Genomic DNA, 21200 nt, shown 5'->3' on the forward strand with positions numbered 1-21200 from the left:
CACAAGCAATTCAGTTTATTACAGGGCCTTTCAGTTGCTGCTCAACGGCCCTGAGTAATTCAGGGCGTCTGATTGGCTCCTTTTCATTTTTAATGAGAGAATTTTCCCCCTTATCCAGATTGATATCAGGCCTATTCATTATAACACAGAAAGAATATTTATTAAGCTGACTTTTTGAGTGAATGTCTGATTTGTTTTTTTCTTGACTGCTGTCATTGTTTTGACAAATGATTGCGCTCTTCACTTTTATTTTCTCAGCCCTTCAATCACAGCACCTATAGCCGTCCACCAGCGCCTCCAGCTCAGTTCATTATCAGCACAGCAGTTTGTCATGACCCAGAGCTCCCCGTCCTCCGCTCCGAAGTTCCCGACGATGTGGAAAAACGTTACTAATTAATTAGTTAAATGAAAGTCTTCGTTTTAATTTGACCTTTTCTCAAATGTAAAAAATGTCAAAGAGTCAAAGTCAGATGAAAAACCAAACAAAGAGTCAAAGAGTCAAAGTCAGATGAAAAACCAAACTTCAGCCGCAGGTTTGGTTCAAAGGAAGAAAAGTTCTTCTTCATTTATTAGTTCCATTAGTTCCAATGTGACAAAATAATTATATATGTATACGCATATATAATTATAATTATTTGCATATATACATATATATATATATATATATATATATATATATATATATATATATACACACACACACACACATACATACACAAAAATCAATCAATGGAAATCAAATTTATTAACCAATGGAGGCCTGCATTTGGAGACACACAAAACTGAAGTGGAAAAACACACTACAGGCTGATCCAACTTTGAAGTAATGTCCTTAAAACAAGTCAAAATGAGGCTCAGTATTGTGTGTGGCCTCCACGTGCCTGTATGACCTCCCTACAACGTCTGGGCATGCTCCTGATGAGGTGGCGGATGGTCTCCTGAGGGATCTCCTGCCAGACCTGCACTAAAGCATCTTCCAACTCCTGGACAGTCTGTGGTGCAACGTGGCGTTGGTGGATGGAGCGAGACATGATGTCCCAGATGTGCTCAATCGGATTCAGGTCTGGAGAACGGGCGGGCCAGTCCATAGCTTCAATGCCTTCATCTTGCAGGAACTGCTGACACACTCCAGCCACATGAGGTCTAGCATTGTCCTGAATTAGGAGGAAGCTAATGTGTTGTGGTGGTGCTTGAGCCAGAGTGGCATAATGGATAAGACACTAGCCTCCTAAGCCAGGGATGGTGGGTTCGAGTCCCATCTGGGGTGTCGACTTAGCAGAGTGGCGCAGCCACTGGTTGATGGATCGAAACCATCCTCTGCTAAAGAGTGTCTGTTTTTATCACATTTGTTGCAAGTGTGGTGTACTTTGAGCTTACTTGAATTGCTTGGTGATAAATCTGAACAAGATACATGTGCTGCACTTTCAGCTTAACCAATCTTCTAATTCTTTCTCGTGTTGTTTTTTAATTGTGGAACAGATACACCCCATCACAATTGAAGTAGCGAAATTGTGGGTTCACGTCCCATCTGGGGTGTTGCGCTAGCAGAGTGGCGCAACGAAAGCGAGCTGGGGCCATAACCTAGAGGTCGATGGATCGAAACCATCCTCTGCTAGTTACCATCTATGTTGTGGCAAACTCTTCAAATGGAGCTTTGCTATTAGCATCTCATTCAGTCTTTGACTGTTCTAAATATGTGATGACCCCAATGTACAAAAAGAAGTTTGTCTATTTTTTTCTTGTCTTCAACCTAGTGAAATTATCATCCATGCCGCTCAAAGGCCAAGGATTTTGGTCCAGGGTTTCGGGTGCCTGAAAGTGTGTCATTAGCAGAGTGGCGCAGCGGAAGCGTGCTGGTCCCATAACCCAGAGGTCGATGGATCGAAACCATCCTCTGCTAAAGAGAGCCTAATTTTATCACGTTTGTTGCAAGTGTGCTGTACTGTGAGCTTACTTGAATTGCTTGGTGATAAATCTGAACAAGATACATGTGCTGCACTTTCAGCTTAACCAATCTTCTAGTTCTTTCTCGTGTTATTTTTTAATTGTGGAACAGATAAACCCCATCACAACTGAAGTAGCGAAATTAAATTGGCTTCATTTCGGAAGACTTTTTTTCAACTCTAGTACCAATTGCATAAGAAAATTGTACAAGCAACAAATGAACCACAGGAGAAGTAGACATTCTAAGAAGCTTAAACAATATATATCTACGCCATCATATTTCCAATGGACCAATAGAAAAGTTACAGCACTGGCCATACGTGCGGAGCCATACGATTCTGCTACAGACGTTCTCTTATCTCATCAGCTTGACTGCCAGTCGATGGTTAGCAGTCTGTCAGGTTTTTCAGACTGCTGTGTCTTTGGTGTCTGAATGAATAGTTTTCCTTCAGCCAGGGAGCAGCTCAGCGCCTCTGGATTCACTCCTTCAGGCAAGAGAAACTCCCGCCTGATCTCCTGGACCCTGTGCGAGTAAGAACCTTCCCCATCTTCCTCTCTCTTCTCTGTCTTCCCGCAGACGTGCAGCGTCCTTCCCACCTGTTTGATGGACATTTCCTCAGGGGAGAAGTCTTTAGCATGCATGCTCAAGGCAAAACCTCCTCCCTCTTTCTCCACTGCGTAGGAGACCTGCTGGACCACGTCAGAAGCGGCGGTCTGGGAGACTTTCTCAAAGATCTCATACGTGTGTTTGTGTGATGAGCAGGAGTGTGCAAGGGATCAGCTTTTAAAAAGTTGTAAGAGAGGCCTGTTGTTGTGGTGCCTGAGCCCCAGTGGCTTAATGGATAAGGCAATGGGCTCCTAAGCCAGGGATTGTGGGTTCGAGTCCCATCTGGGATGTCGCGCTAGCAGAGTGGCTCAGCGGAAGCGTGCTGGGCCCATAACCCAGAGGTCGATGGATCGAAACCATCCTCTGCTAGTTACCATCTATATTGTGGCAAACTCTTCAAATGGAGCTTTGCTGTTAGCATCTCATGCAGTCTTGGACTGTTCTAAATATGTGATGACCCCAATGTACAAAAAGAAGTTTGCTGTTTTTTTCTTGTCTTCAACCTAGTGAAATTATCATCCAGGTAGCACAAAGGCCAAGGATTTTGGTCCAGGGTTTCGGGTGCCTGAAAGTGTGTCGTTAGCAGAGTGGCGCAGCGGAAGCGTGCTGGGCCCATAACCCAGAGGTCGATGGATCGAAACCATCCTCTGCTAAAGAGAGCCTAATTTTATCACGTTTGTTGCAAGTGTGCTGTACTGTGAGCTTATTTGAATTGCTTGGTGATAAATTTGAACAAGATACATGTGCTGCACTTTCAGCTTAACCAATCTTCTAGTTCTTTCTCGTGTTGTTTTTTAATTGTGGAACAGATAAACCCCATCACAACTGAAGTAGCGAAATTAAATTGGCTTCATTTCGGAAGACTTTTTTTCAACTCTAGTACCAATTGCATAAGAAAATTGTACAAGCAACAAATGAACCACAGGAGAAGTAGACATTCTAAGAAGCTTAAACAATATATATCTACGCCATCATATTTCCAATGGACCAATAGAAAAGTTACAGCACTGGCCATACGTGCGGAGCCATACGATTCTGCTACAGACGTTCTCGCATCTCATCAGCTTGACTGCCAGTCGATGGTTAGCAGTCTGTCAGGTTTTTCAGACTGCTGTGTCTTTGGTGTCTGAATGAATAGTTTTCCTTCAGCCAGGGAGCAGCTCAGCACCTCTGGATTCACTCCTTCAGGCAAGAGAAACTCCCGCCTGAACTCCTGGACCCTGTGCGAGTAAGAACCTTCCCCAGCTTCCTCTCTCTTCTCTGTCTTCCCGCAGACGTGCAGCGTCCTTCCCACCTGTTTGATGGACATTTCCTCAGGGGAGAAGTCTTTAGCATGCATGCTCAAGGCAAAACCTCCTCCCTCTTTCTCCACTGCGTAGGAGACCTGCTGGACCACGTCAGAAGCGGCGGTCTGGGAGACTTTCTCAAAGATCTCATACGTGTGTTTGTGTGATGAGCAGGAGTGTGCAAGGGATCAGCTTTTTAAAAAGTTGTAAGAGAGGCCTGTTGTTGTGGTGCCTGAGCCCCAGTGGCCTAATGGATAAGGCACTGGCCTCCTAAGCCAGGGATTGTGGGTTCGAGTCCCATCTGGGGTGTCGCGCTAGCAGAGTGGCGCAGCGGAAGCGTGCTGGGCCCATAACCCAGAGGTCGATGGATCGAAACCATCCTCTGCTAGTTGCCGTCTATATTGTGGCAAACTCTTCAAATGGAGCTTTGCTGTTAGCATCTCATGCAGTCTTGGACTGTTCTAAATATGTGATGACCCCAATGTACAAAAAGAAGTTTGCTGTTTTTTTCTTGTCTTCAACCTAGTGAAATTATCATCCAGGTAGCACAAAGGCCAAGGATTTTGGTCCAGGGTTTCGGGTGCCTGAAAGTGTGTTGTTAGCAGAGTGGCGCAGCGGAAGCGTGCTGGGCCCATAACCCAGAGGTCGATGGATCGAAACCATCCTCTGCTAAAGAGAGCCTAATTTTATCACGTTTGTTGCAAGTGTGCTGTACTGTGAGCTTAGTTGAATTGCTTGGTGATAAATCTGAACAAGATACATGTGCTGCACTTTCAGCTTAACCAATCTTCTAGTTCTTTCTCGTGTTGTTTTTTAATTGTGGAACAGATAAACCCCATCACAACTGAAGTAGCGAAATTAAATTGGCTTCATTTCGGAAGACTTTTTTTCAACTCTAGTACCAATTGCATAAGAAAATTGTACAAGCAACAAATGAACCACAGGAGAAGTAGACATTCTAAGAAGCTTAAACAATATATATCTACGCCATCATATTTCCAATGGACCAATAGAAAAGTTACAGCACTGGCCATACGTGCGGAGCCATACGATTCTGCTACAGACGTTCTCGCATCTCATCAGCTTGACTGCCGTCGATGGTTAGCAGTCTGTCAGGTTTTTCAGACTGCTGTGTCTTTGGTGTCTGAATGAATAGTTTTCCTTCAGCCAGGGAGCAGCTCAGCACCTCTGGATTCACTCCTTCAGGCAAGAGAAACTCCCGCCTGAACTCCTGGACCCTGTGCGAGTAAGAACCTTCCCCATCTTCCTCTCTCTTCTCTGTCTTCCCGCAGACGTGCAGCGTCCTTCCCACCTGTTTGATGGACATTTCCTCAGGGGAGAAGTCTTTAGCATGCATGCTCAAGGCAAAACCTCCTCCCTCTTTCTCCACTGCGTAGGAGACCTGCTGGACCACGTCAGAAGCGGCGGTCTGGGAGACTTTCTCAAAGATCTCATACGTGTGTTTGTGTGATGAGCAGGAGTGTGCAAGGGATCAGCTTTTAAAAAGTTGTAAGAGAGGCCTGTTGTTGTGATGCCTGAGCCCCAGTGGCCTAATGGATAAGGCAATGGGCTCCTAAGCCAGGGATTGTGGGTTCGAGTCCCATCTGGGGTGTCGCGCTAGCAGAGTCGCGCTAGCAGAGTGGCGCAGCGGAAGCGTGCTGGGCCCGTAACCCAGAGGTCGATGGATCGAAACTATCCTCTGCTAGTTACCATCTATATTGTGGCAAACTCTTCAAATGGAGCTTTGCTGTTAGCATCTCATGCAGTCTTGGACTGTTCTAAATATGTGATGACCCCAATGTACAAAAAGAAGTTTGCTGTTTTTTTCTTGTCTTCAACCTATTGAAATTATCATCCAGGTAGCACAAAGGCCAAGGATTTTGGTCCAGGGTTTCGGGTGCCTGAAAGTGTGTCGTTAGCAGAGTGGCGCAGCGGAAGCGTGCTGGGCCCAGAGGTCGATGGATCGAAACCATCCTCTGCTAAAGAGAGCCTAATTTTATCACGTTTGTTGCAAGTGTGCTGTACTGTGAGCTTAGTTGAATTGCTTGGTGATAAATCTGAACAAGATACATGTGCTGCACTTTCAGCTTAACCAATCTTCTAGTTCTTTCTCGTGTTGTTTTTTAATTGTGGAACAGATAAACCCCATCACAACTGAAGTAGCGAAATTAAATTGGCTTCATTTCGGAAGACTTTTTTTCAACTCTAGTACCAATTGCATAAGAAAATTGTACAAGCAACAAATGAACCACAGGAGAAGTAGACATTCTAAGAAGCTTAAAAAATATATATCTACGCCATCATATTTCCAATGGACCTATAGAAAAGTTACAGCACTGGCCATACGTGCGGAGCCATACGATTCTGCTACAGACGTTCTCGCATCTCATCAGCTTGACTGCCGTCGATGGTTAGCAGTCTGTCAGGTTTTTCAGACTGCTGTGTCTTTGGTGTCTGAATGAATAGTTTTCCTTCAGCCAGGGAGCAGCTCAGCGCCTCTGGATTCACTCCTTCAGGCAAGAGAAACTCCCGCCTGAACTCCTGGACCCTGTGCGAGTAAGAACCTTCCCCATCTTCCTCTCTCTTCTCTGTCTTCCCGCAGACGTGCAGCGTCCTTCCCACCTGTTTGATGGACATTTCCTCAGGGGAGAAGTCTTTAGCATGCATGCTCAAGGCAAAACCTCCTCCCTCTTTCTCCACTGCGTAGGAGACCTGCTGGACCACGTCAGAAGCGGCGGTCTGGGAGACTTTCTCAAAGATCTCATACGTGTGTTTGTGTGATGAGCAGGAGTGTGCAAGGGATCAGCTTTTAAAAAGTTGTAAGAGAGGCCTGTTGTTGTGGTGCCTGAGCCCCAGTGGCCTAATGGATAAGGCACTGGCCTCCTAAGCCAGGGATTGTGGGTTCGAGTCCCATCTGGGGTGTCGCGCTAGCAGAGTGGCGCAGCGGAAGCGTGCTGGGCCCATAACCCAGAGGTCGATGGATCGAAACCATCCTCTGCTAGTTACCATCTATTTTGTGGCAAACTCTTCAAATGGAGCTTTGCTGTTAGCATCTCATGCAGTCTTGGACTGTTCTAAATATGTGATGACCCCAATGTACAAAAAGAAGTTTGCTGTTTTTTCTTGTCTTCAACCTAGTGAAATTATCATCCATGCCGCACAAAGGCCAAGGATTTTGGTCCAGGGTTTCGGGTGCCTGAAAATGAATCGTTAGCAGAGTGGCGCAGCGGAAGCGTGCTGGGCCCATAACCCAGAGGTCGATGGATCGAAACCATCCTCTGCTAGTTGCCATCTATATTGTGGCAAACTCTTCAAATGGAGCTTTGCTGTTAACAGCTCATTCAGTCTTTGACTGTTCTAAATATGTGATGACCCCAATGTACAAAAAGAAGTTTGCCATTTTTTTCTTGTCTTCAACCTAGTGAAATTATCATCCAGGTAGCACAAAGGCCAAGGATTTTGGTCCAGGGTTTCGGGTGCCTGAAAGTGTGTCGTTAGCAGAGTGGCGCAGCGGAAGCGTGCTGGGCCCATAACCCAGAGGTCGATGGATCGAAACCATCCTCTGCTAAAGAGAGCCTAATTTTATCACGTTTGTTGCAAGTGTGCTGTACTGTGAGCTTATTTGAATTGCTTGGTGATAAATCTGAACAAGATACATGTGCTGCACTTTCAGCTTAACCAATCTTCTAGTTCTTTCTCGTGTTGTTTTTTAATTGTGGAACAGATAAACCCCATCACAACTGAAGTAGCGAAATTAAATTGGCTTCATTTCGGAAGACTTTTTTTCAACTCTAGTACCAATTGCATAAGAAAATTGTACAAGCAACAAATGAACCACAGGAGAAGTAGACATTCTAAGAAGCTTAAAAAATATATATCTACGCCATCATATTTCCAATGGACCTATAGAAAAGTTACAGCACTGGCCATACGTGCGGAGCCATACGATTCTGCTACAGACGTTCTCGCATCTCATCAGCTTGACTGCCGTCGATGGTTAGCAGTCTGTCAGGTTTTTCAGACTGCTGTGTCTTTGGTGTCTGAATGAATAGTTTTCCTTCAGCCAGGGAGCAGCTCAGCTCCTCTGGATTCACTCCTTCAGGCAAGAGAAACTCCCGCCTGAACTCCTGGACCCTGTGCGAGTAAGAACCTTCCCCATCTTCCTCTCTCTTCTCTGTCTTCCCGCAGACGTGCAGCGTCCTTCCCACCTGTTTGATGGACATTTCCTCAGGGGAGAAGTCTTTAGCATGCATGCTCAAGGCAAAACCTCCTCCCTCTTTCTCCACTGCGTAGGAGACCTGCTGGACCACGTCAGAAGCGGCGGTCTGGGAGACTTTCTCAAAGATCTCATACGTGTGTTTGTGTGATGAGCAGGAGTGTGCAAGGGATCAGCTTTTTTTGAAAAGTTGTAAGAGAGGCCTGTTGTGGTGGTGCCTGAGTCCCAGTGGCCTAATGGATAAGGCACTGGCCTCCTAAGCCAGGGATTGTGGGTTCGAGTCCCATCTGGGGTGTCGCGCTAGCAGAGTGGCGCAGCGGAAGCGTGCTAGGCCCATAACCCAGAGGTCGATGGATCGAAGCCATCCTCTGCTAGTTGCCGTCTATATTGTGGCAAACTCTTCAAATGGAGCTTTGCTGTTAACAGCTCATTCAGTCTTTGACTGTTCTAAATATGTGATGACCCCAATGTACAAAAAGAAGTTTGCCGTTTTTTTCTTGTCTTCAACCTAGTGAAATTATCATCCAGGTAGCACAAAGGCCAAGGATTTTGGTCCAGGGTTTCGGGTGCCTGAAAGTGTGTCATTAGCAGAGTGGCGCAGCGGAAGCGTGCTGGGCCCATAACCCAGAGGTCGATGGATCGAAACCATCCTCTGCTAAAGAGAGCCTAATTTTATCACGTTTGTTGCAAGTGTGCTGTACTGTGAGCTTATTTGAATTGCTTGGTGATAAATCTGAACAAGATACATGTGCTGCACTTTCAGCTTAACCAATCTTCTAGTTCTTTCTCGTGTTGTTTTTTAATTGTGGAACAGATAAACCCCATCACAACTGAAGTAGCGAAATTAAATTGGCTTCATTTCGGAAGACTTTTTTTCAACTCTAGTACCAATTGCATAAGAAAATTGTACAAGCAACAAATGAACCACAGGAGAAGTAGACATTCTAAGAAGCTTAAAAAATATATATCTACGCCATCATATTTCCAATGGACCTATAGAAAAGTTACAGCACTGGCCATACGTGCGGAGCCATACGATTCTGCTACAGACGTTCTCGCATCTCATCAGCTTGACTGCCGTCGATGGTTAGCAGTCTGTCAGGTTTTTCAGACTGCTGTGTCTTTGGTGTCTGAATGAATAGTTTTCCTTCAGCCAGGGAGCAGCTCAGCGCCTCTGGATTCACTCCTTCAGGCAAGAGAAACTCCCGCCTGAACTCCTGGACCCTGTGCGAGTAAGAACCTTCCCCATCTTCCTCTCTCTTCTCTGTCTTCCCGCAGACGTGCAGCGTCCTTCCCACCTGTTTGATGGACATTTCCTCAGGGGAGAAGTCTTTAGCATGCATGCTCAAGGCAAAACCTCCTCCCTCTTTCTCCACTGCGTAGGAGACCTGCTGGACCACGTCAGAAGCGGCGGTCTGGGAGACTTTCTCAAAGATCTCATACGTGTGTTTGTGTGATGAGCAGGAGTGTGCAAGGGATCAGCTTTTAAAAAGTTGTAAGAGAGGCCTGTTGTTGTGGTGCCTGAGCCCCAGTGGCCTAATGGATAAGGCACTGGCCTCCTAAGCCAGGGATTGTGGGTTCGAGTCCCATCTGGGGTGTCGCGCTAGCAGAGTGGCGCAGCGGAAGCGTGCTGGGCCCATAACCCAGAGGTCGATGGATCGAAACCATCCTCTGCTAGTTACCATCTATTTTGTGGCAAACTCTTCAAATGGAGCTTTGCTGTTAGCATCTCATGCAGTCTTGGACTGTTCTAAATATGTGATGACCCCAATGTACAAAAAGAAGTTTGCCATTTTTTTCTTGTCTTCAACCTAGTGAAATTATCATCCAGGTAGCACAAAGGCCAAGGATTTTGGTCCAGGGTTTCGGGTGCCTGAAAATGAATCGTTAGCAGAGTGGCGCAGCGGAAGCGTGCTGGGCCCATAACCCAGAGGTCGATGGATCGAAACCATCCTCTGCTAAAGAGAGCCTAATTTTATCACGTTTGTTGCAAGTGTGCTGTACTGTGAGCTTATTTGAATTGCTTGGTGATATATTTGAACAAGATACATGTGCTGCACTTTCAGCTTAACCAATCTTCTAGTTCTTTCTCGTGTTGTTTTTTAATTGTGGAACAGATAAACCCCATCACAACTGAAGTAGCGAAATTAAATTGGCTTCATTTCGGAAGACTTTTTTTCAACTCTGGTACCAATTGCATAAGAAAATTGTACAAGCAACAAATGAACCACAGGAGAAGTAGACATTCTAAGAAGCTTAAAAAATATATATCTACGCCATCATATTTCCAATGGACCTATAGAAAAGTTACAGCACTGGCCATACGTGCGGAGCCATACGATTCTGCTACAGACGTTCTCGCATCTCATCAGCTTGACTGCCGTCGATGGTTAGCAGTCTGTCAGGTTTTTCAGACTGCTGTGTCTTTGGTGTCTGAATGAATAGTTTTCCTTCAGCCAGGGAGCAGCTCAGCTCCTCTGGATTCACTCCTTCAGGCAAGAGAAACTCCCGCCTGAACTCCTGGACCCTGTGCGAGTAAGAACCTTCCCCATCTTCCTCTCTCTTCTCTGTCTTCCCGCAGACGTGCAGCGTCCTTCCCACCTGTTTGATGGACATTTCCTCAGGGGAGAAGTCTTTAGCATGCATGCTCAAGGCAAAACCTCCTCCCTCTTTCTCCACTGCGTAGGAGACCTGCTGGACCACGTCAGAAGCGGCGGTCTGGGAGACTTTAACAAAGATCTCATACGTGTGTTTGTGTGATGAGCAGGAGTGTGCAAGGGATCAGCTTTTAAAAAGTTGTAAGAGAGGCCTGTTGTTGTGGTGCCTGAGCCCCAGTGGCCTAATGGATAAGGCACTGGCCTCCTAAGCCAGGGATTGTGGGTTCGAGTCCCATCTGGGGTGTCGCGCTAGCAGAGTGGCGCAGCGGAAGCGTGCTGGGCCCATAACCCAGAGGTCGATGGATCGAAACCTTCCTCTGCTAGTTACCATCTATTTTGTGGCAAACTCTTCAAATGGAGCTTTGCTGTTAGCATCTCATGCAGTCTTGGACTGTTCTAAATATGTGATGACCCCAATGTACAAAAAGAAGTTTGCTGTTTTTTTCTTGTCTTCAACCTAGTGAAATTATCATCCAGGTAGCACAAAGGCCAAGGATTTTGGTCCAGGGTTTCGGGTGCCTGAAAGTGTGTCGTTAGCAGAGTGGCGCAGCGGAAGCGTGCTGGGCCCATAACCCAGAGGTCGATGGATCGAAACCATCCTCTGCTAAAGAGAGCCTAATTTTATCACGTTTGTTGCAAGTGTGCTGTACTGTGAGCTTATTTGAATTGCTTGGTGATAAATCTGAACAAGATACATGTGCTGCACTTTCAGCTTAACCAATCTTCTAGTTCTTTCTCGTGTTGTTTTTTAATTGTGGAACAGATAAACCCCATCACAACTGAAGTAGCGAAATTAAATTGGCTTCATTTCGGAAGACTTTTTTTCAACTCTAGTACCAATTGCATAAGAAAATTGTACAAGCAACAAATGAACCACAGGAGAAGTAGACATTCTAAGAAGCTTAAAAAATATATATCTACGCCATCATATTTCCAATGGACCTATAGAAAAGTTACAGCACTGGCCATACGTGCGGAGCCATACGATTCTGCTACAGACGTTCTCGCATCTCATCAGCTTTACTGCCGTCGATGGTTAGCAGTCTGTCAGGTTTTTCAGACTGCTGTGTCTTTGGTGTCTGAATGAATAGTTTTCCTTCAGCCAGGGAGCAGCTCAGCTCCTCTGGATTCACTCCTTCAGGCAAGAGAAACTCCCGCCTGAACTCCTGGACCCTGTGCGAGTAAGAACCTTCCCCATCTTCCTCTCTCTTCTCTGTCTTCCCGCAGACGTGCAGCGTCCTTCCCACCTGTTTGATGGACATTTCCTCAGGGGAGAAGTCTTTAGCATGCATGCTCAAGGCAAAACCTCCTCCCTCTTTCTCCACTGCGTAGGAGACCTGCTGGACCACGTCAGAAGCGGCGGTCTGGGAGACTTTCTCAAAGATCTCATACGTGTGTTTGTGTGATGAGCAGGAGTGTGCAAGGGATCAGCTTTTAAAAAAGTTGTAAGAGAGGCCTGTTGTTGTGGTGCCTGAGCCCCAGTGGCCTAATGGATGTAGTGTTTTCTCTAGGTACGGTAGCGTACCCGCTGCCACCACCTTTGTTAAACCAGTATGGTCTGGCGATTTAAGTAAGCTCTCATACACCAAACGATCAAAATGCAACACAGTAATATTGGTATAATAAATATCAAACTTTATTATATACGCAGGGTAAAAATGGCTGGTTCCCAGACTAAGTTCAGGGGAAAGGGGGCACAATTTAAGGGAAACTGTATCCTATAAAGTCATCACAAAGAGAGTAAAAGTCAAGTGTAATATTAGATTCAAACAGCCAACCCACAGCAACTAGTATAGCACAACACCCTAAAAATACACATCTTCACACACAAGGATAAAAACCACCAGCATTTCCACTACACTGCACACCACAGCCTCCAATACATTGGTAACTCCCCTCTTAAAATGCCCAACGTTACTCACAGGGACCCAACCAAGATAACAGGGTATAGACTAGTATAGTTAATAGTTAAATGTGGCTTACACAGTCAAAATACAAGACCAAGAGTTGTTATATCGCTTAGAAAAACCACGGATCTCACAATCTAATCCATCTCACCTATGAACTCATCTGTTTCCCTAAAATGACTCTTATCATTAGATTAAAACTAGAACATCTATACTAAGAAAAGAAAAGGTCGACCCAACTAAAATTATGAACTCTAAAACAGAGCAGACTGACCCGGCATTTCAGTCGTCCTCGAATAACCCCGTGCAGCCTTCACGGCGTCACACGTGGCCCGGCAATCGCCCCAGGCCACTCGTTCAGGGCGGCAGTGAGTCACTTCAGCAGCGATTCATTTTGCAGCGAATCACTTCAGCAGCGAGTCACTTCAACAGCGCGTCAGCTCAATCCACACTCTAGCCCTCGCAATTACAGTTTCTCTCAAGTGCTTGGTCGTCACCCTCGTCAACGCCACAGCCAGATTCAGTTCACTCTCTTAACCGCATGCAAACGACTACACTGCCGCCGACCTCGCGCAGCAGAAGTTCCCTCACTTTATAGTGTCCGTGCTGCTCACCTGTGCTGCGCACAGGTTCCGCCCTAATCCCCCACGCCTTCTAGATTGCGCAATCATTACACTACCCCCCCTTTTGCACAAGACCCGTCCTCGGGTCTTCCCTTAGTCCATCACATAGTCTCTTTGCCAAGTAGGGGTCCTAGAATTCCGCACGGGTCTATGGGCAGTACGCCGATGAGGTTCATTTAAAATTGTCTCTAAACCAGACAGCTGATGTCCGAGAGAAGCCCCTTGCCCAAAATCACCTCTCTGTTGCCCAGCACTCCTCGACTCCTGCAAGACAGCTGATGAACTTGTAGGCTGTTCCACCCTCTGCGACGAAACCAAAACAGGTAGCTGATGTGCAGTAGAGGTACCTTGTCCAAAGTCCCTTCCCTGCTGTCCAGCACTCTGCAGTTCTTCTTGGGCAGCTGAAGAACCTGTAAATTGTTCTGCCCTCTGCCATGAGGTGTCTTGCCCTTCCCCACCTATAGGTCTGGTTGAATTTGTCTCTTGAGCCGCACTGGCCTGTCCCCTTCGTCCCCGCATCATCCACCATGTTGCAGGTACTTCGGCGTCTCTTTGACCAGGGGGGTGGTTGGGACTTGCTTCGCCTCGGCCTCCCTCTTGGGGCCAGACTGCGCTACCCAGTTTCTTTGCCGCTGAAAAAGACCGTGTGCAAGGCTTAAGGCGGTTATAATGGACAACAAACCCAGGTCTTCCCTGTCCAGATAACCTAAAAAGTTCTTCTGAAATTTGTTCCCTAATAATGTATGGTCCCTTATAATGCCTCTGGAATTTAGGACATCTGCCCTTTTTCCTAGCCCTATCCTGAACCCATACTCGATCTCCCACTTGATACTTTGGTCCTCGCACCTTTAAATCATAAAAAGTTTTCTGGCCCTGAGATGCAAGTTCCTGATGTCTATGGATAGCAGTGTTAACTGATCGAAGTCTCCCCTCAAGCTCCTCTACATATCCCCCAACTGAGCTATAAGACTTTGCAACTTCCACATTAAACAAAAGGTCTGCAGGCATTACAATCTCTCTTCCAAAAACTGCACAAAAAGGGGAAAACTTAGTGGAAGCTTGGACACTACTTCTATATGCCATCATAACATATGGGAGTAGTTCGTCCCAATTGCCTTGATTAGCATCCACAAACATTGAAAGCATTGTCGTAATGGTGCGATTTAACCGCTCAACTAGACCATCTGAACTCGGGTGATAGGGTGTTGTCATAGTTTTATGAATATCCAGTAATTCACAAATTGCTCGAAATAGAGCTGAATCAAAATTCTTGCCTTGGTCTGTATGAATGCTACGAGGGGTACCCCACCTAAGGATGAACTGCTCCACCACAGTCCTCGCAACAGTGTCCGCATCTTGGGCCCTCATTGCAAAAGCCTCACACCATTTTGTAAAATAATCAGCAATAACAATTATATACTTATTACCCTGAGATGTAACTGGTAAGGGCCCCACAATGTCTATACCCAGCTTCTCAAAAGGGTACCCTGCTTGTATTGGTCGTAATGGTGCCCGGGGCTCTGCTCCAGAAGTTTTAAAAACTGCACACAGCTCACACTTCTTACACCAATCAATAACATCACTACTCCACTTAGGCCAATAAAAGCGTGTCCTGATCTTATCTTTCAATTTTGCAATACCCAAGTGACCACCTGTCTTAGAATTATGTAAGAGCTGCAACAGTTCTGGTACCAATTCTCTAGGAACAACCACCCGTTTACATAGGTCAACACTGCCGACACCCCTCTGTTGACTCCATAGCACCCCATTCTCCACACAAAGGGTACTCCACATATTCCAGTAGCCTCTGAATTGTGGGTCCCGCTTCACCTCATCAGGGGGAGTTGCTCCATGTCTTTCCACCCAGTCTCTTATTTTCCGGAGTTGTTCGTCCTTTGCTTGTTCCATCTTCCAATCCCATCTCATCCCATTCCTCTCCAGGTCTTCAGATACTTGTCCAACAACAGCCTTAGGCAGATCCTGCATGGGGGCACGTGACATAGCATCCGCATTCCCGTGATTTTTTCCAGGACGATGGACAATCTCATAATCGAAAGAGGCTAGCTGTTCCAGCCATCGTGCAATCTGGCCTTCAGGCTGCTCGAAACTATGAAGCCACTTCAGGGAGCTATGGTCTGTCCGAAGTGTAAACCGTCTCCCCAAAAGGTAATGCCGAAAATGCTTCATGAATGTAACCACTGCCAATAGCTCTTTTTTGGTAGTGGCATAGTTCCTCTCAGTTTTACTCAAAGCCCTACTTGCATAGGCTATGACTCTTTCTTTTCCATCCACTAATTGAGATAAAACTCCACCGACCCCCACATCGCTGGCATCTGTGTCAAGCAGGAATGGTTTCTCAGGATCTGGAAAAGCTAAAATAGGAGTTGTCACCAGTCGTCTTTTTAGTTCATCAAAAGCATTCTGACACTGGGTACTCCAGACCATCTTAGCCCCCTTTTCAGTAAGCTTATGAAGGGGTCTAGCAATTTCAGCAAAGTCCTGCACAAATCTCCTATAATAGGAGGCCAGTCCCAAAAAACTGCGCACCTCAGTTTGGCTTTGAGGAATCTTCCACTCCTTAACTGCAGTTACTTTCGCTGGATCTGTCATAATGCCATGTTGGGAAATTATATGGCCCAGGTAATGCACTTCTTTTGCAAAAAGCTGGCACTTACTGGGCTTAACCTTCAAGTTGGCTTCTTTTAATTTTGCCAACACCGCCTGCAGACGACCCAGGTGTTCTTCAAAAGTCCTTCCGAAGACTATTATATCATCTAGGTAAATAAGACATGAAGTCCACTGCAAATCTGCCAAAACTAACTCCATAAGACGCTGAAAAGTGCTTGGTGCATTACATAAACCAAATGGCAAGACGTTGAACTCGAATAGACCACTTCTAGTAGCAAAAGCAGTCTTCTCCTTGTCCTTTGCATCAATCTCCACTTGCCAATATCCACTTGCTAGGTCCAAGGTAGAGAACCATCTGGCTGCAGCAAGCGAATCCAAAGCGTCATCGATTCTGGGCAAGGGATAAGCATCCTTTACAGTGACATCATTTAACTTTCTGTAATCAACACAGAACCGTAGGGACCCATCCTTCTTCCTGACGAGGACTACTGGAGCTGCCCATGGGCTATGAGAAGGACTAATGACCCCATGGCTCAACATACTCTGAATCTCTTGTTGCATCTCGCCCTGCAAGTGAATAGGGACTCTTCTTGGAGCTTGCTTGATTGGCGGGGCGTCGCCAGTGTTGATGCGATGCAAGCTAAGATGGGTTCGTCCCAAATCATGTGGCCCGGAGCTAAATACTGATATATTAGCCCCAATTAGCTCTCTCACTGTTTTCAACTGATCCCCATTAAAACCTCTATCAAAAATATTTAGGCTCTCAAGTAGCTGATTCAGCATACTAGGGGAAGGACAGTCAGATGGACCGTCCGAAATGCTCTGAGAGCAAAGCTCTACTTCGGGAGAAAATGAGCCGAGAGTCATTTTTGCCTTAAGCTCTATTGGTTCTGACGAAATATTCATCACTCTTAACAAAACCTCTCCTTTATCAGCCAAACTTAGGCAGCGAGCCATGAGCACATCCTGGCGTTCCATAAAAACATCACTTGGCTCGATAAGGCCATACATATCAGAGCAAAGCCCCGGGACCAGACCACATAACATCACTTCTGAACGAGGGGGAATCACGGCATCTTCCTTCACTACCACTTTTCCAACCTCCCCCTTACCCAAAAACCCAATTAATGGCAGTCTCTTACCCAGTAATGAGCATGTATAAGCTTGCAAATCTATCACTGCTCCAAACTTGGAGAGGAAATCTGTGCCCAAAAGAACAGACTGACTAAGATCTCTACAGACCAAAAACCTGTGATTCAACTGTAGATTATCAAATGAACATAGTCCTTCCCAGGTACCCAAGATGTCTAACTGGGCTCCATTCGCAGTTCGCACCTCTCCCTGATATACCAACAAATCCCTGGAAAAGTCCCCCAATGACTCAAAGAAATCACCACTAACAAGGGAAACCTGTGCACCGGTATCAATAAGACACTTAACTCTACATCCCATAAAGTGACCATCTACGTAAAATCCCAATCCAGGGTCTTTATTAACACAGGAGGGCTGGCTAAGGGTATCTGGAGGGGTGAGTGAGCAGCCCTGTGCACCCACCCACTCTAGTTTCCCGACTGCTTAAGACAGTTTCTACTTAAATGGCCCACTTCCCCACACTGCCAACATCGCTTGCCAGATGGATCAGAAGCAACTCTTGGCCTAAATGGCTGTTGTACTGGAATGGAGCTGGTTGAACCCCGCCTGTCATCTTTCAACTCCTGCACTTCTTTAGTCAGCTGATCTATAGCCTTTAACACATCAGTTAAGAAAGCAGCTGGCACTTGTGGCTCCCGATCTACTTGAACCCCCCGAACCCTAGCTTCCGCTGACATTTCCCCTTTTTCCAATTCCCTTAAAACCTCTAGTTCAGTGGCCAGAGTAATAGCATCCTCAAGACTTCTGGGTTTAGCCGCCCTAAGCTGCATCCGTACATCTCCTTTCCCAACATTAGTAACAAAATGATCCTTGGCCAGCATATCTACAACTGCCCCATCAACCCCCGGATAGGCAGACTGAGCCAACCTCCTCACTCGGTTACCAAAATCACAAGCAGACTCAGCTAGGGAACGCTTACAACCCTAAAAATTCAATTTATCCACTTCCACATTAGCCGGTGGAACCAAATATTTTCCCAAATAAGTTTTGAGCTGGCCATAATTACTTCTAGCATCAGTAGGTAATCCCAAGAACACCTCCCTAGCTTTTCCTTTCAAAAGCAAGGTCAAAAATTTTACCTTTAAATCATCTCCCCAGCCATTTAACTCTGCAGCCAGTTCAAACTGGCCAAACCAATCTAACCAATTTCCTGTACGGCCATCAAAGGCTTCTGGCATAAAAGCAGGGCGCGGTACCGCCTGTAGAGCGGCATTTTGGGTTGCCAAATCAGAATTCTCTGACTCACTCATTATTCTAAATCAATGTATTAATTATTTTTATGATTTTTTTATTTTTTTTTTATTTTTTTTTAACAATCCCACCGCTGCCACCAATGTAGTGTTTTCTCTAGGTACGGTAGCGTACCCGCTGCCACCACCTTTGTTAAACCAGTATGGTCTGGCGATTTAAGTAAGCTCTCATACACCAAACGATCAAAATGCAACACAGTAATATTGGTATAATAAATATCAAACTTTATTATATACGCAGGGTAAAAATGGCTGGTTCCCAGACTAAGTTCAGGGGAAAGGGGGCACAATTTAAGGGAAACTGTATCCTATAAAGTCATCACAAAGAGAGTAAAAGTCAAGTGTAATATTAGATTCAAACAGCCAACCCACAGCAACTAGTATAGCACAACACCCTAAAAATACACATCTTCACACACAAGGATAAAAACCACCAGCATTTCCACTACACTGCACACCATAGCCTCCAATACATTGGTAACTCCCCTCTTAAAATGCCCAACGTTACTCACAGGGACCCAACCAAGATAACAGGGTATAGACTAGTATAGTTAATAGTTAAATGTGGCTTACACAGTCAAAATACAAGACCAAGAGTTGTTATATCGCTTAGAAAAACCACGGATCTCACAATCTAATCCATCTCACCTATGAACTCATCTGTTTCCCTAAAATGACTCTTATCATTAGATTAAAACTAGAACATCTATACTAAGAAAAGAAAAGGTCGACCCAACTAAAATTATGAACTCTAAAACAGAGCAGACTGACCCGGCATTTCAGTCGTCCTCGAATAACCCCGTGCAGCCTTCACGGCGTCACACGTGGCCCGGCAATCGCCCCAGGCCACTCGTTCAGGGCGGCAGTGAGTCACTTCAGCAGCGATTCATTTTGCAGCGAATCACTTCAGCAGCGAGTCACTTCAACAGCGCGTCAGCTCAATCCACACTCTAGCCCTCGCAATTACAGTTTCTCTCAAGTGCTTGGTCGTCACCCTCGTCAACGCCACAGCCAGATTCAGTTCACTCTCTTAACCGCATGCAAACGACTACACTGCCGCCGACCTCGCGCAGCAGAAGTTCCCTCACTTTATAGTGTCCGTGCTGCTCACCTGTGCTGCGCACAGGTTCCGCCCTAATCCCCCACGCCTTCTAGATTGCGCAATCATTACATGGATAAGGCACTGGCCTCCTAAGCCAGGGATTGTGGGTTCGAGTCCCATCTGGGGTGTCGCGCTAGCAGAGTGGCGCAGCGGAAGCGTGCTGCGCCCATAACCCAGAGGTCGATGGATCGAAGCCATCCTCTGCTAGTTACCATCTATTTTGTGGCAAACTCTTCAAATGGAGCGTTGCTGTTAGCATCTCATGCAGTCTTGGACTGTTCTAAATATGTGATGACCCCAATGTACAAAAAGAAGTTTGCTGTTTTTTTCTTGTCTTCAACCTAGTGAAATTATCATCCATGCCGCACAAAGGCCAAGGATTTTGGTCCAGGGTTTCGGGTGCCTGAAAACATATCGTTAGCAGAGTGGTGCAGCGGAAGCGTGCTGGCCCCATAACCCAGAGGTCGATGGATCGAAACCATCCTCTGCTAGTTACCATCTATGTTGTGGCAAACTCTTCAAATGGAGCTTTGCTGTTAACAGCTCATTCATTCTTTGATTGTTCTAAATATGTGATGACCCCAATGTACAAAAAGAAGTTTGTCTATTTTTTTCTTGTCTTCAACCTATTGAAATTATCATCCAGGTAGCACAAAGGCCAAGGATTTTGGTCCAGGGTTTCGGGAGTCTGAAAGTGTGTCGTTAGCAGAGAGGCGCAGCGGAAGCGTCCTGGGCCCATAACCCAGAGGTCGATGGATCGAAACCATCCTCTGCTAAAGAGAGCCTAATTTTATCACGTTTGTTGCAAGTGTGCTGTACTGTGAGCTTACTTGAATTGCTTGGTGATAAATCTGAACAAGATACATGTGCTGCACTTTCAGCTTAACTAATCTTCTAGTTCTTTCTCGTGTTGTTTTTTAATTGTGGAACAGATAAACCCCATCACAACTGAAGTAGCGAAATTAAATTGGCTTCATTTCGGAAGACTTTTTTTCAACTCTAGTACCAATTGCATAAGAAAATTGTACAAGCAACAAATGAACCACAGGAGAAGTAGACATTCTAAGAAGCTTAAACAATATATATCTACGTCATCATATTTCCAATGGACCAATAGAAAAGTTACAGCACTGGCCATACGTGCGGAGCCATACGATTCTGCTACAGACGTTCTCGCATCTCATCAGCTTGACTGCCGTCGATGGTTAGCAGTCTGTCAGGTTTTTCAGACTGCTGTGTCTTTGGTGTCTGAATGAATAGTTTTCCTTCAGCCAGGGAGCAGCTCAGCGCCTCTGGATTCACTCCTTCAGGCAAGAGAAACTCCCGCCTGAACTCCTGGACTCTGTGCGAGTAAGAACCTTCCCCATCTTCCTCTCTCTTCTCTGTCTTCCCGCAGATGTGCAGCGTCCTTCCCACCTGTTTGATGGACATTATCTCAGGGGAGAAGTCTTTAGCATGTATGCTCAAGGCAAAACCACCTCCCTCTTTCTCCACTGCGTAGGAGACCTGCTGGACCACGTCAGAAGCGGTGGTCTGGGAGACTTTCTCAAAGATCTCATTCTCAGGTTTTTCCAAAAGCTCCAAAGTAGTCTCTATGCCCTGCATGTTTTTCAGCAGAGCATGTCTGTGATGGTAAAGAGGAACAACGTCAGGCCACAGACTGAACACAGGCCAGGGAATGTCCATGAATTGCCTGACTGAAGGCTGTAACCTGTAAAGACACAACATCCTCTTCTCCGGTTGTGTTGACTCTTGATTGCTCTGTCAGATAGCATTGCAGCTCTCTTTGATTTGACCTGAGCACGGTGAGCTGCTCAGGTTTAATTAA

General features: G+C 45.9%; 2 protein-coding genes and 16 non-coding genes across 18 annotated transcripts; 16 read left to right on the top strand and 2 right to left on the bottom strand.

Annotated features, from left to right (window-relative positions):
- Positions 1-3132: 3132 nt before the first annotated feature.
- Positions 3133-3204, top strand: trnam-cau. Its single transcript has one exon. It is a non-coding gene; the product is annotated as a tRNA-Met (tRNA).
- An 869-nt stretch (positions 3205-4073) lies between these two features.
- Positions 4074-4146, top strand: trnar-ccu. The gene has a single exon. It is a non-coding gene; the product is annotated as a tRNA-Arg (tRNA).
- Positions 4147-4153: 7 nt separating this feature from the next.
- trnam-cau lies at positions 4154-4225 on the top strand. The gene has a single exon. It is a non-coding gene; the product is annotated as a tRNA-Met (tRNA).
- Positions 4226-4437: 212 nt separating this feature from the next.
- Positions 4438-4509, top strand: trnam-cau. Its single transcript has one exon. It is a non-coding gene; the product is annotated as a tRNA-Met (tRNA).
- Positions 4510-6686: 2177 nt separating this feature from the next.
- trnar-ccu lies at positions 6687-6759 on the top strand. The gene has a single exon. It is a non-coding gene; the product is annotated as a tRNA-Arg (tRNA).
- A 7-nt stretch (positions 6760-6766) lies between these two features.
- Positions 6767-6838, top strand: trnam-cau. Its single transcript has one exon. It is a non-coding gene; the product is annotated as a tRNA-Met (tRNA).
- Positions 6839-7049: 211 nt separating this feature from the next.
- trnam-cau lies at positions 7050-7121 on the top strand. The gene has a single exon. It is a non-coding gene; the product is annotated as a tRNA-Met (tRNA).
- Positions 7122-7333: 212 nt separating this feature from the next.
- On the top strand, positions 7334-7405 carry trnam-cau. Its single transcript has one exon. It is a non-coding gene; the product is annotated as a tRNA-Met (tRNA).
- An 870-nt stretch (positions 7406-8275) lies between these two features.
- On the top strand, positions 8276-8348 carry trnar-ccu. The gene has a single exon. It is a non-coding gene; the product is annotated as a tRNA-Arg (tRNA).
- A 291-nt stretch (positions 8349-8639) lies between these two features.
- trnam-cau lies at positions 8640-8711 on the top strand. The gene has a single exon. It is a non-coding gene; the product is annotated as a tRNA-Met (tRNA).
- Positions 8712-9578: 867 nt separating this feature from the next.
- On the top strand, positions 9579-9651 carry trnar-ccu. The gene has a single exon. It is a non-coding gene; the product is annotated as a tRNA-Arg (tRNA).
- Positions 9652-9658: 7 nt separating this feature from the next.
- trnam-cau lies at positions 9659-9730 on the top strand. The gene has a single exon. It is a non-coding gene; the product is annotated as a tRNA-Met (tRNA).
- Positions 9731-9942: 212 nt separating this feature from the next.
- trnam-cau lies at positions 9943-10014 on the top strand. Its single transcript has one exon. It is a non-coding gene; the product is annotated as a tRNA-Met (tRNA).
- Positions 10015-10371: 357 nt separating this feature from the next.
- LOC119265945 (heat shock protein 30-like) lies at positions 10372-12002 on the bottom strand. Its single transcript, XM_037546994.1, has 2 exons — positions 11711-12002; positions 10372-10779 (listed from the first exon to the last, which is right to left on the bottom strand). Exons 1-2 carry the CDS (start codon positions 12000-12002, stop codon positions 10400-10402), a joined length of 672 nt encoding a protein of 223 aa, XP_037402891.1. The 3' UTR covers positions 10372-10399.
- Positions 10882-10954, top strand: trnar-ccu. Its single transcript has one exon. It is a non-coding gene; the product is annotated as a tRNA-Arg (tRNA).
- On the top strand, positions 10962-11033 carry trnam-cau. The gene has a single exon. It is a non-coding gene; the product is annotated as a tRNA-Met (tRNA).
- On the top strand, positions 11246-11317 carry trnam-cau. The gene has a single exon. It is a non-coding gene; the product is annotated as a tRNA-Met (tRNA).
- An 8204-nt stretch (positions 12003-20206) lies between the features above and the next one.
- Positions 20207-21161, bottom strand: LOC108427241 (heat shock protein 30-like). The gene is made up of 2 exons (XM_017697239.2): positions 21084-21161; positions 20207-20996 (listed from the first exon to the last, which is right to left on the bottom strand). Exons 1-2 carry the CDS (start codon positions 21098-21100, stop codon positions 20534-20536), a joined length of 480 nt encoding a protein of 159 aa, XP_017552728.2. The 5' UTR covers positions 21101-21161; the 3' UTR covers positions 20207-20533.
- Positions 21162-21200: the final 39 nt, after the last annotated feature.

Source organism: Pygocentrus nattereri, chromosome 18 (genome assembly GCF_015220715.1).
Source record: "Pygocentrus nattereri isolate fPygNat1 chromosome 18, fPygNat1.pri, whole genome shotgun sequence".
Classification (NCBI taxonomy): Eukaryota; Metazoa; Chordata; class Actinopteri; order Characiformes; family Serrasalmidae; genus Pygocentrus; species Pygocentrus nattereri.